Source organism: Myotis nattereri (genome assembly GCF_964212035.1).
Source record: "Myotis nattereri genome assembly, chromosome: 4".
NCBI classification, from domain to species: domain Eukaryota; kingdom Metazoa; phylum Chordata; class Mammalia; order Chiroptera; family Vespertilionidae; genus Myotis; species Myotis nattereri.
This window is the reverse complement of record NC_138079.1, coordinates 90,366,753-90,379,241: the sequence shown is the minus strand read 5'-3', so window position 1 is coordinate 90,379,241 and position 12,489 is coordinate 90,366,753. Positions and strand designations below refer to the sequence as shown.

At 48.2% G+C, this 12,489-nt stretch overlaps 1 protein-coding gene across 2 annotated transcripts in view; it reads left to right on the top strand.

The window, feature by feature from the left end:
- Positions 1-1,380: 1,380 nt before the first annotated feature.
- ABCC1 (ATP binding cassette subfamily C member 1 (ABCC1 blood group)) overlaps positions 1,381-12,489 on the top strand; it is a gene marked incomplete at its 5' end in the record, with an annotated part of 143,173 nt that continues 132,064 nt past the window's right edge. Inside the window, one exon of one of the 2 annotated variants that reach the window (XM_081089064.1) lies at positions 1,381-1,443. In XM_081089064.1, coding sequence (XP_080945190.1) covers positions 1,396-1,443 — 48 coding nt within the window. The remainder of the gene's footprint in view (positions 1,444-12,489) is intronic. The other variant, XM_081089065.1, reaches the window with a different exon arrangement.

Sequence of the window (12,489 nt, the reverse complement as noted above, 5' to 3'; positions counted from 1 at the left end):
TGTGTGCGTGCGTGCATGTGCGTGTGCGTGTGTGTGTGTGTGTGTGTGTGTGTGTGTGTAATGGAAACTACACATCAGTCAAGGGATTAAGGAGGAGAGGAGGGAAGAAAGGCATTGCTGGTGTCACAGTGAAAGCCTAGACTCCTGGGCGTCAGCCCCAGCTCCTCTGTGACTGGCTGCCTCTGCATTAAATAGATCTGAGGCAACATGGCAGAATGATTGGCATTATAGATTCCTTCCTTCCTAACCAGTCTGCCCGGGTTCAAAGTCTGGTTTAGCCACTTCCTGTCTACATATCCCTGACAAATTACTCTGCCTTGCTGAGCCTCAGTCTCCTCAACTACAAAGTGGGGGGTAATATAATAAAAGTATTCACCTCATGGGGACGTTGAGAGCATTACCAAACTCATTTCATGTTCATTGTTAAGAACACAGCCTTAGTGACTGTGAATGCTTGTTCGTCGTTACTATGTGTGTAGGCCTCCGTTTCTTTACTTCTAAAGAGAGGATCAATAACTTGGTTATTTCCTGAGTGCCGCTCAAAGAGGATGGATAAAATGCCAAAGTCTTTTGCACACATGTGGGGACAACGGCTGTTTGGGATGGCGGTGGGAGCCCTCCCGCCATGAGTGCCCTGGAATCAGACTGGTCAGGGGTTAGAACCCCACTGTCACCACTTGGCAGCTGTGTGACCTTGGGCAAATCACCTCCCCTCTCTGAGCTTCAGCTTCTCCAACAGGTTCATAAGTGTACCCACTTCCCATGTTTCCGTGTCCGCTCCGGAGGCAGCTGCCTACGTTAGCCTTTGGCCCTAGAAAAGCCGCCCAGCCTGACTGCCCCTTGCTTTCTTCTCCCATGAAAGGGAAGTCATGATACAGAGGAGCCCATAAGGGCGCAGCTGGTGCTGGGCACGCTCCAGGCGCTCAGAGGGCTCAGTTTATTCTGTTTGTTATGATGGTTGCCGAACTCATCGTTAATGCAGGAGGATTTCAAAACCGGTCGCCCGGTCTGGACGCAAAGATCCCGGCAGCAGCACCGGAGGGTTAGCACGCCCTCCCGGGCCCGATGGGGGTGGGACTGGGCTCCGGGGGTCAGGGGCTGGGCGGCAGGCCAACGCGGTCTCCAGGCCCCGGCGCGGAGGGGCGCGGGTCCGACCTCCACGCGTGGCCCACGCTCTAAGGCTGCGAGGGGAGCCCGGCGCTGGGCGGGGCGGGGCCGCCGCATCCCCGTGACGCGCTGGCCAATCAGACGGCGTTGCGGCCCCGGCCCCCTCCCGGCCGCCTCCCGCCCTCGCCGCCGCCGCCGCCGCCGTCAGCACCCGGGCCTGTTCGCCCGCCGCCCTGCCGCCCCGCCGCCCCACGCCCGCCGGTGCCCGCCGGTGCCCGCGCCGGCCGCATGGCGCTCGGGGGCTTCTGCAGCGCCGATGGCTCCGACCCCTTCTGGGTACGTGTTCGGCGGCCGCCCGGGCCGCGTGGGGCGGCGGGAGGGCGGGTGGCCGGCCGGCTGGGAGGCCGGCTCCGGGAGAAAGCGCCAGCCGGGCGGACGGGCCCCGCAGCCCCTGGGCACCGGCTGCCGAGCCGAGCGCCGCGTTCCCCGCTCCGCAGCCGGCCTCGGGGTCCCGCTCCCCGCTTGCCCGCGGCCGGCCCCGTCGGGAGTGCAACTAGCTGATGGGGGAAAACTTGCGTGACTCGGTTCCTGGGGAGCAGGCGTGCGGTGGGGGAGAGGGAGGAGGTTTGCATGTGGCCAGGTCTGGGGTTTGGGGCGGAAAGGTGAGGCGGCCGAGCCTGGGGGAGGGGGTCGGAAGGAGGAGTCCTTCCTGCTTTGGGGTTCCCTCTCCGATTAAAAATAACCTCCAGGGAAAGGGACGCCAGAGATAGAGGACGGGGAAGGAGGCTGGCCCCCTGCTATGAAGTTCTCCCATCTCTTTGTGGGTTGGGGTCCCCCTTTCACAAAGAATGCCCGGTTATCTGAGGGCTGAGCTGGGGAGGGGCTTCCCAGTGATTGGCTGAGGGTTACCCCGGTTGTTTTGCATCCACATTACTCTCAGATGGTCACACCTTTTTGTCATCTTGGACTTTCTTTGGGCTTAATTACTCCGGGGGATGTTTGGGGGAACAAGGGAAGAATTGGGGAAATTGGGGGAACAGCCAGAAAGAAGGTAGGGCTGCTCACCCCTGCCATGTCTGGCCTGACTCTTGGCTAGGTTTGGGGTGCCACTGAGGATGCCCAGGGCGCTGGTACCCGTGGGTGTGCCATCCCACTCCTGAAAAGCAGGCTCCTCTCTGTCGGACCTCCACCTGTTTTAACCTCAGCAGGTTTCCTTCTGAATGTTCAGTGCTGAGCCTGGCTGGGTTTCTGGATCTGGAGCCCGCTCTCTGTGGTTTCATCCCAGCGTCTCCGACTTCATCTTCCTTCTGATGCGATTTCCTCCTTTGTTCCAGGAGGGCACTTCTGTGTCAGGCCATCTTGATTATTTGTAAACACCCTACACAGATCTTCACCGCATAGTTTTTCCACTTCTGTTTAGGAATCAGAGATAAACACTCTTGGCTCTTAGTTGCTGGCGATTAGCATCCAAAAATACCTTCTTGTTCTGTTTTGTGGTTCTCCCCTTGGAGGCTGCATTTGGAGTGTTGGAGAAGTCATGAGAAGGCTTTATTTTTTGGGGGGCGGGGGGAGAGGAGTATCATTTGGTAGAACAACCCAAACACACCTAGGCATGCCTCCCATTTTCAGGCCGATGGGATCAGGGCTGGAAACAGCTTTGCATTTGGGGTCTTGGAGTGATTGGAGAGCAGGCCATTTACAAAGTAGGACTCTATCTACCAGAGGAAAACCTGTGGAGTGCTTGCTCCCTTGTGCCAGCGATGACAGCAGTAAGATGATTTCTGCAAGGATGCAGATGGGATCTGGTCTAGTGTTGCTGTGAATTCTGGAGTATTTCCTTGTTTCTGTTTTTCTAAATGGCAGAGGGGGGAAAGTAGGCAACCATCAATTAGATTCTGCATCAGGATGTAGTTGACTGATGGCTAATGAGGTTTTCCAAAGTTGAGTGTGTCCTCTGTTTATTTAGTTTAAGAAGCTCATCTGGAAAACCAGCTGGGTTTTTTCTCCTAGCAAGGACTTTTCGCTACTGAAATTGCCAAGTGACTGGCCTTCACCTCTGCCAGGCCTTTCATCTCCCCTCTGCCTCTCCTCCCTCTGGATACCTGGACTCACTCGATGCCCCAGTTTCTGGGGGCGTTCTGGAACCAGAGTTTGGGAGCAGACAGCGGAGGCATAAGAACTTCCAGATAGCAGGAGAAGCCAAGTGTAACAGGAAGCAGGTAGCTTGTGTTTTCCAGGGCGGCATGCTCAAGGCCAGGAGAGGCTGGCCTCCCAGCTGTTAGATAACTGTAACTTTGGACAGGCCATGTTGCTTCACTGTGTCTCAGTTTCCTCATCTGTAAAATGGGAGCAGGGGCCAAAGGTCTCCACCTCCTAGGGTTGTGAAGAGTAAGTGAGTTCATCTACATAATGGCCCAGCCTGTACCCTGCACAGAGTTAAACAATGGTTATTGTTTTCCAAAGATGAAGTTGTGTGTTTTGAGCTGTCTGTCCTTCCTTTGGACCCACTTTTTATTCAGGGGGTGGTGATGGGATTGGGTCACCCATTCACTCATGCCTGCTTCCTCCCCTGATCAAGGACAAGTGTTTAGAAATCAAGGTGACTAGCCCAGGTGACACTCTTATCAGAGCTCTGTTCCTGGGCCAGTGCCTGCCTCTGAGCCCCAGGAAATTTCCAGAAAAAACAGAGTTTGGAAATGGCCCATGCTGAGGGTTCCACTGACATGCTGCCTTCACTCAGGCAAATGCTTTGGGCTGAAAAAAGAGGAACTTCATTATCTAAATGGAAAATAGGGGCCGAGTTCAGCACTTGGCTGCCTTTTTCCACTGGGGGTGTCTGGAGTGGGGTGGGGCTAGTAGGAGGGACTGTTCCTTGGTTGATGTTTGACTGATGGTTGGGAAAATGGGACTGGGCCTTTCCTTGTGAGTTAATAAAAAAACATTTTTTTAATTTGGCTTATTACTAGGTTGCATGGCCAGTATAGAAAAATTGAAAAATGTAGAAAAGTAGAGAAAACAAATCAGTAAGCAGTGTAGTGCGGTGGCTCAGAGCGAGTACTTGAATTCCCTGGGTTCAAATCCTGAATCCGCAGCTTTAGTGAGGCGCTTCCCCCTGCCATGCCTCAGTTTCCTCATGTGGAAAATGGGAGTGATAACACAGTACCAAGCGAATAGTGGTAATTCGAAGGAATAAACGAGCTTATTCTTGACATGAACCGAGAATGTTGCTTGGTATACAGTTGGCACTCAGTACTTGTGAGCGGTCGACCCCAATTCTCTATTTAATATTTGGTGCTAATGCTATTTGCTGCAGAGATGCTCTGAGCCATCCGTCAACTCAGGAAACCCCTGAATATTTGATTTAGCTGCCAACAGGTGTGAAAGGGGGAATATCTTAGAAGCTGTTAGAAATTGCTCTTAGGGTAAGGTCTGGCCTTGAGTCAGCCTAATTCCTGCCTTAAGAGCTCCCCCTGGCTTCATAGCAATCTATGAAAAACCACAATTTTTTCCATTCTCTGAATACTCTGTTGGTTTTCAGGCTCATTGCTTTGCTTTCCTCTCTCTTTCTCCTTTTCGTCGCCCCCTCCTTCCAGTTTCCCCCTCTCTCCTTTTTGGGTTGTTCGAGTTCAAAGGGACTCTGGAACTTATGGGGCCTCCCTCCATGATTCACACAGGTTGAATCTGAGGCCTAGAATGTCAGTGTGACAAGGTGGCAAGGTAAATGGCTGTGGAAGCAGCAACAGGGAACCTTTGAGAGGACAGTCCAGGACAAGGCCTAATTCAGGGGACCTGGTTGCCCTTGGGCCTTGCAGAAGGAAGCCACAGCTGGCCCGTTTGGCATAGACTAACGAGGGGCCTGGACCGGCTTCATTAGTGAGAGTCTTCAGGTTACCCGGTCTTTGGACCGTGGTGGTGGATGAAAAATCTCTTTCTGCTCCTGGACCCGGACTCGGTTTTTTGGAACCAATATCTGCACCTGGGTATCTCCAACTTAGCCTGACCCTCCCTTAGCTCTCCCATCTGAGTTAATGGCAGGGAGCCCCGTCTTCTGAGGCTCAAGCCAGAAGCCTGCGTCATCCTTGACTCCTCTTTTTCCCCTCCCATCCCACATCTGATGTGTCAGCAGATCCTTCTCACAGCCTTCCCCACTACCGCTCTGGCTGGAGCCATTGGCTTTCTCCTGGATTTGAACATTTCCTCCTCACTGTTCTCCCTGCTTCTCTTCTTGACCCTTATAGTCAAGTTCCAAGCCAGCAGCCAGAGGGATCCTGTCTCTCTTCTGCTTAAAACCCTAGAGTGGCTCCCACTTCCCTCAGGGTTTACTACACCTGGCAGCATCAGGCCCATCATCTCTGACCTATTGTCTCATTCCATGCCAGCCACACAGGCTGCCTCAGGGCCTTTGCACTGGCTGTTTTCCCTGCCTGGAATGCTCCTTCACCTTTAATTCTGTGTTCAAATGTCACCCAGGCAGGCTTCCCTCTCCCTCACCCCAAGAGTCCTTGCTCTCCCATCCCCCACCCAAAGCACTTACTTACTAAGACACCAAATAGTTTACTTCTTTTTCTTCCTATAAGGTCAACTTCACAGGGCAAGAGTTTTTGCCTATTTGTTTATGACCATAATCCCAGCATCTGGATCAGTGCCTGGAACATAGTAGGTATTCAATAAACATTAATTGAATGAATGAATGCCCTTAAGTACTGGAATGGCTTTTGAACTTGGTTGAAGCCTTTCTCCAGAGATCCCTAAGGACAAAAGTTACTCACTTGCATTGAATGGATACTCAGGTAGACTGAGCCCTCCAGCTTCCACATTTGACTGCTTGTATTTTACCTTGCAAGGGTCAGCCTGAGTCTCATCCATCTGTCTTTTTCCAGGACCCAGTGCCTCACACAAAGTAGGCTTAATTCACATTTGAATTTTAGTGACTGAGGTACAAGTTCCAAACCGGGGGTTAGATCTAGCCCACAAGAGTGCTGGTTTGGCTTTATTTTAATTATGAATTACTATAATTGCTAATATTGATTGATTGTAAGATTTCACAGAAAAATCTGGATTTCTGATTTCTCTTGAAAAATCAGAAGACCTGATAGCACGGGGCCTGCCTTGTACATGGCGGTGGTCAGCTGGGTGCTTTCATTGGCCGCAATCCCTACTCCTTACTGCAGCTTCAATTCCAAGGTCCAGTCTCCATCACCTTTCTTCATTGCACTTTCTCACCTGGTTTCCTTTTCTCACCGATGGAACCCACCTGGCACCAGTAGGTATTTGAGTTGCCATCCCCTGCTGTGGAGCCCAACCTTTTGGTGAAGTGCCTGGGGCCTATCCGAATCGCTAGCTTGATGCAAACATCCTGGCTCCAGCAGGGCCGCGTTGTGGGAGGAATTTGAAACAAGAGTCTAATTTGTGTGTTAGCTCCAGATTTTTGTGGCAGTATATAAGGTCTAGCTTTTCTTATTAAATCTTAGTGGTCGGTAAAACCGTAGCCCATAAATACTTGCCTGAATATTTTGCAAAAAAAAAAAAAAAATTAAGAAATAAAGTGGGGGCGGATGATGGCCAGGGCTTGGGCATCCTGAGGCGAGCACTGCCCCCAGCTGGCACGGAAACTGGGGCAGTGTGTCTCTTCTGATGGAGGTTGGAACCCGTTCTTACTCTTGAAGGCTGAGGGTTGAGGGCGGCCTTTCAGGAAGCCAGTTTGGGGTGGGTGTTGGGTGTGGAGCACAGTTTCTCAGCCTCGGCACTCTTGACATTTGGGGCCAGATAATGCCCTGTTGTGGGAGGCTGTGCTGAGCACTGTAGCATGTTGAGTCGCAGCCCTGGCCCCGACCCACTAGATGCCAGCAGCACCCCCCTCCCCCAAACTTGCTGTGGCAACACAGATGTCTCCAGACATTGTCAAATGTCCCCTGGATGGCAAAGTCACACAGCCAAGGGCGTGGAGGAATCTACAGAAGACATTTTGGGCGAGAGTTTGGCCCTCCTCCTTCCATGTCCCTGGCCTAGGAGTTTTTAGGCCAGTGGTTCTCAACCTTGGCTGCACATTAGAATCACCTGGGAATCTTTTTAAAATCCTGATTTCTGGGCCTCATCCTTCTGAAATTCTGTTTCTTTGTTACTAATGTTGTGGCCCCACCCCATAACAAAGAAACAGAATTTCCGGAGGATGAGGCCCAGAAATCAGGATTTTAAAAAGATTCCCAGGTGATTCTAATGTGCAGCCACAGTTGAGAACCACTGTTTTAGGCTGTTGGACTGCTTGTATAATTGGCTTATTGGGGTTGCCTTGGAGAAGCTTAATGAGACGTTAAGGAGGTTAAACTCCAATTAGCTGGAGAAGGAACCTGCAGCTGTTTTCATGCTGTTTGCCCCTTTTCACTGAGGGCTGTGTCCATCTCCCTAGTCCAGCCGTGGGCAAACTACGGCCTGCGGGCCGGATCCGGCCAGTTTGAAATGAATAAAACTAAAAAAAAAAAGACCGTACCCTTTTATGTAATGATGTTTACTTTGAATTTATATTAGTTCACACAAACACTCCATCCATGCTTTTGTTCCGGCCCTCCGGTCCAGTTTAAGAACCCATTGTGGCCCTCAAGTCAAAAAGTTTGCCCACCCCTGCCCTAGTCCCTGCTGGTTCAGTCCCGAGGGTGAAAACTCCTGCTTTTAGAGGTCGACTTTGAAGCTCTGTTCCCTCATCATAGGTGGACAATTAGAAGTCGAGATTCTTCTTAAGTGTCTCCTTGGTTTAATTGTGGGGTTCATCTCCTGCAGGATGTTGCCAAGTTCTGGAAAGTGTGTCTAGATGACTGGAGAGGGTGGCCCTAGGAGTCACCAAGGACCCTTGGGTTGTAATTGAGGGTTGATAGGGCTTTTCCCTTCCCTCTGTGAGTTTTCTTTCTGAGAACCTCAGTTTACTTTCTATTGGCTTCTTAGGTAAATACTTGTTTGGGGCTGCAAGAGTGTTTATCAAGTGCCCTAGTTTTCCCGGTATGGAGAACGTAAGTGTGGTCTTTTAAAGCATTGGATTTTCTTGTTCCTCCCACAGCCGTTTCTCTCTCATTCATTTAAGCTTGTATTATTAACTGAGCATCTACTGTGCGCTGGCACTGTTCCAGACACGGGGAATATAACATGAATGAGACAGACGAGGCCCATGTTCTCATGGAGCGTACACTGGGTGTGATCGAGATGAGTTTGGATGGTGGCAAGTGACGCCAAGACATAAGCTGGCAAGGACCTGGGTTGGGTGCAAGCTATGAGAGAGGGATGTCCAGGAAAGGCCTTTCAGAGGAGGTGACATTTGGCCTATGGCCTGAATGGTGAAGCTGGCTGTGCCAGGCTTGGGGGAAGGGTGCCCCAGATAGAGGGAACAACACATATAAAGGCCCTGGGGTGGTTGGCATGGTCAAAATATCACAGAGCTTAACTCAAAGGAACTGCAGAGCCAGTCTCATAAAAATCTTGCCTGGAGTATTCTGTGAAAATGGATAAAGTGCCCTGGCCGGTGTTGCTCATTGGTTGGAGCACCAGCCTCCACTGATGGGTCCCAGGTTCAATTCCTGGTCAAGGGCACATACCTGGGTTGCAGGTTCAATCCCTGACCCCAGGTCAGGGTGGGTGTTGGAGGCAGCCAATTGATGTGTCTCTCTCATATCCATGTTTCTCTCTCTCTCTCCCTTACCCCTTCCCTTCCACTCTCTCTGAAAACCAGTGGAATGGCCTAGCTGGTTTGGCTCAGTGGTTAGAATATCAGCTTGCAGACTGAAGGGTCCCAGATTCGATTCTGGTACATGCCTGGATTGTGGGCTCAATCCCCAGTAGGGGGCATGCAGGAGGCAGCCGATCAATTATTCTCTCTCCTCATTGATGTTTCTATCTCTCTCCCTCTCCCTTCCTCTCTGAAATCAATAGAAATATATTTTTTTTAAAAAAGAAAAAATATCTTCATTCCTTGGGTGAGGATTAAAAAAATGGATAAACACTAATAAAATGGCTTGTGGTAATAAAAAAGGGCTGGGAAATTCCGAAAAGGAAGCTTACCTCAACTTGGCGAGGAAATTGAGCAAAATTTGCACCCCCAACAAAAACATGGGCTTCTGATCCATTTATGCTTGAATGAATCTCAGGGTTTTAAAATTAAATGAAGTTAAAAACATTTTTCTTTTTTGAGTCTCATCGGTTTCAGAACCTTAGCTGAAACGCTTCAGGGTCAGACTCAAGGCTTTTCATGACCTGTTAAGATGATGAGATAATCTCTCTCTCTCTCTCTCCCTCCCTTTCTCTCTGAAATGCTTTCTTAGGTGATTAAAGTGACTTTCTATACATAGATTGCTAGAAAACTCTTAACATTAGCTGTTGAATTGATCTGGCTGATTGCATGAGGGAGATCTTGTATGGTAATATTTTTGATTGTGCTATTACTTTTAAAAAGGTGAAGAGTCTCTAGAAGAATATAAATGGAAAGTAAAAGCTTCGGTACTTCCCCTCCCTGCTCTTTGTTCCCAGAAGCAGCTATTGATGATAGTTTCTTGGGTGTCCTTCTAGAAAAATTTTAAGCATATGCAAATATGTATGAAGGACTGAGAGAAAGTGTGCATATCTCTTTTTCCTCCCTAAATGAGTTCATTTTCTAAATCATGTTCTGTATTTTACTTCCTTCACTTAAAAACCAATGATGAGCCTGGCTGGTGTGGCTCAGTTGGTTGAGCATCGTCCTGGGCAGTGAAAGGTCGCCGGTTTGATTCCTAGTCAGGGCACATACCCAGGTTGCAGGTTCAACCCCCAGCCGGGTTTCATGTAGGAGGCAGTGGATTGATGTTTCTCTTTCTCACTCTCCCTCTCCCTTGCCCTCTTTCTAAAATCAGTAAAAACATGTTTTAAAAAATACCAGTGATTATTTTCTTTCCATGTTAGGTCCACGCAAATAGAAAGGAAAAGGAAATAACACTTCTTTTTCATAGAATTTATTGGGATGACATTGGTTAATAAAATTATGTAGGTTTCAGAAGTACCATTCTGTAATACATCATCTGTGTATTGTATTGTGTGTTCACCACCCCAAGTCAAGCCTACTTCCATCACTGTTTATCCTCCCTTTACCCGCTCCTACCGCCCTCCATCTCATTTTCTCTCTGGGAATCACCATACTGTTGTCTGTGAATTTTTAGCCCTTAATCCTTTCATCTTTTCACCTAGCCCCCTACCCTCTGACAGCTGTCAGTCTGTATCTATAAATCTGTTTCTACTCTGTTTGTTAATTTTGTTCATTAGATTCCACATATTAGAGAAATCATATATTTGTCTTTCTCTGGCTGGCGTATTTCACTTAGCATAACTCTCTCCATGTCCATCCATACTGTTGCAAAAGGTAAGATTTCCTTCTTTTTTATGTCCAAGTAGTATTCCATTGTGCAAATGTATCACAGATACATTTTTTTATTCACTCATCCACTGATGGGCACTTGGGCTGCTTCCAAATCTTAGCTATTGTAAATAATGCTGCAGTGAACAAAGGGATGCATATATTCTTTTGAATTAGTGTTTCAGGTGTCTTTGGATACATCCCCAGAGGTGGAATCGCTGGGTCATAAAGCAGTTCCATTTTAAATTTTTTGAGGTAACTCCAAACTGCTTGCCATAGTGGCTGCACCAACCTGTATTCCCATAAACAAATAACACTTCTTTACAGGCCACACATTCCCCTGTTATATGACTGTGCCATATATTCATCCAACCCCCTCTTGGTCATTGTTGGGGCCAGTTCCAGATTTTTGGCATGATAAATAGTGCTGCCTGGAACATTCCTGGGCACTCACCTTTGCACATGTATGCAAATAGATGCAAATTGATGCAGAATAAATTCCCCCAAGAGAAATTGCTGGGTGCAGGGATAGATGCATACTGAAATTTGATGGTGCTAATTGCCAGGTGGCTGCCATAGCTTATACTCCCACTGATGGACCCACCAGCATTGATTAAGCAGTTGTGTTCCCAGCATTTGAGAGCATTGAGCAAGCTGGGGAGAGACCAGGCTCCCCTTGCTTCCCTGGATAGGGAGGAAGGCTAAGCCTTACATTCCAAGCGGTTCAGTCCAGAGAGTGCTTGGTTTTGTTCCAATTTTAAAAAGATATCTTCTGAAACCGATGAGACAGCGTAACATAATCCCACTGTGCTAATGCAACTCTGATTTAATTTTTATACCAATTTTCCAGCTTAATTCGTTTTCTAATAACAAAATAGACAACTTATATTTACTTATTTTTAAAAATATGTTCTTACTGATTTTAGAGAGGAGGGGAGAGGGAAAGGGAGAGACACCAGTGAGAGAGAAACAATGATCTGCTGCCTCCTGCACGCTCCCTACTGGGGATTGAGCTGGGACCGGGACATGTGTCCTGACTAGGAATGGAACTGGCGACCTCCTGGTGCATGGGACAGTGTTCAACCAAATGAGCCACAATAGCCAGGCAACATAGAGATTTTAAAATATACATATATATTCTTTTATTGATTTCAGAGAGAAAGGGAGAGGGAGAGAGAGATAGAAAAATCAATGATGAGAGAGAATCATTGATGAGCTGCCTCCTGCACATCCCCTGTTGAGGATTGAGCTTACCACCTGGGCATGTGTCCTGGCCAGGAATTGAACCCTGACCTCCTGGTTCATAGGTCGACGCTCAACCACTGAGTCACACCGGCTGGGCAATAGAGATATTTAAATAGTTAACAAGCTACTCTTGAGTTATCTGATAACCATTCCTCTAGTCTTTATAAAAACATTTATAAACATAAATAATACATTTAAAATAAGTGGGTTCTGTTACAATTATTGCATGTTATTTTTACTTAACGTACAATACATGTCAATGCATAGACTCACTAGTTTTTTATAGCAGTTCAACATTTCAGGTTACAGATTTGCCATAATTAATTCATCCATTTCTCTACTAATCATTGCTTGCATTCATTTCCCATTTTTTTGTTCCTGTAAACAGTGCATCAATAAATATCATTTACACAGGCCCAACTTGTATAAATTTTTTATATTTAATAGGTCTTGGGTGGCTATTTTCCATAAAGTTTGTAGCAGGTCCATTCCCAGTGACAGTGAATGGGAATTTGCATTTCTCTGCCTCCTTCACAGCCCTGGGCATGGCTGAATTATGTTAATTTGATGAATAGAAATTATTTTCATCCATTTCCCTTAGAAGGTAGAAGCTGAGGATCCTGCAGCGCACGCCCTGGTGATTTGCTGGCCCTTTTCTGTGCATGATGGCTCTTTGAGTCCTTTCTATACATCTTTATGATGGTTGTCCTTTTCCTGCTGATATGCAGGACTCTTGATGTATTGGGAATCGTGCCCCTTGGTCTGTCATGTAT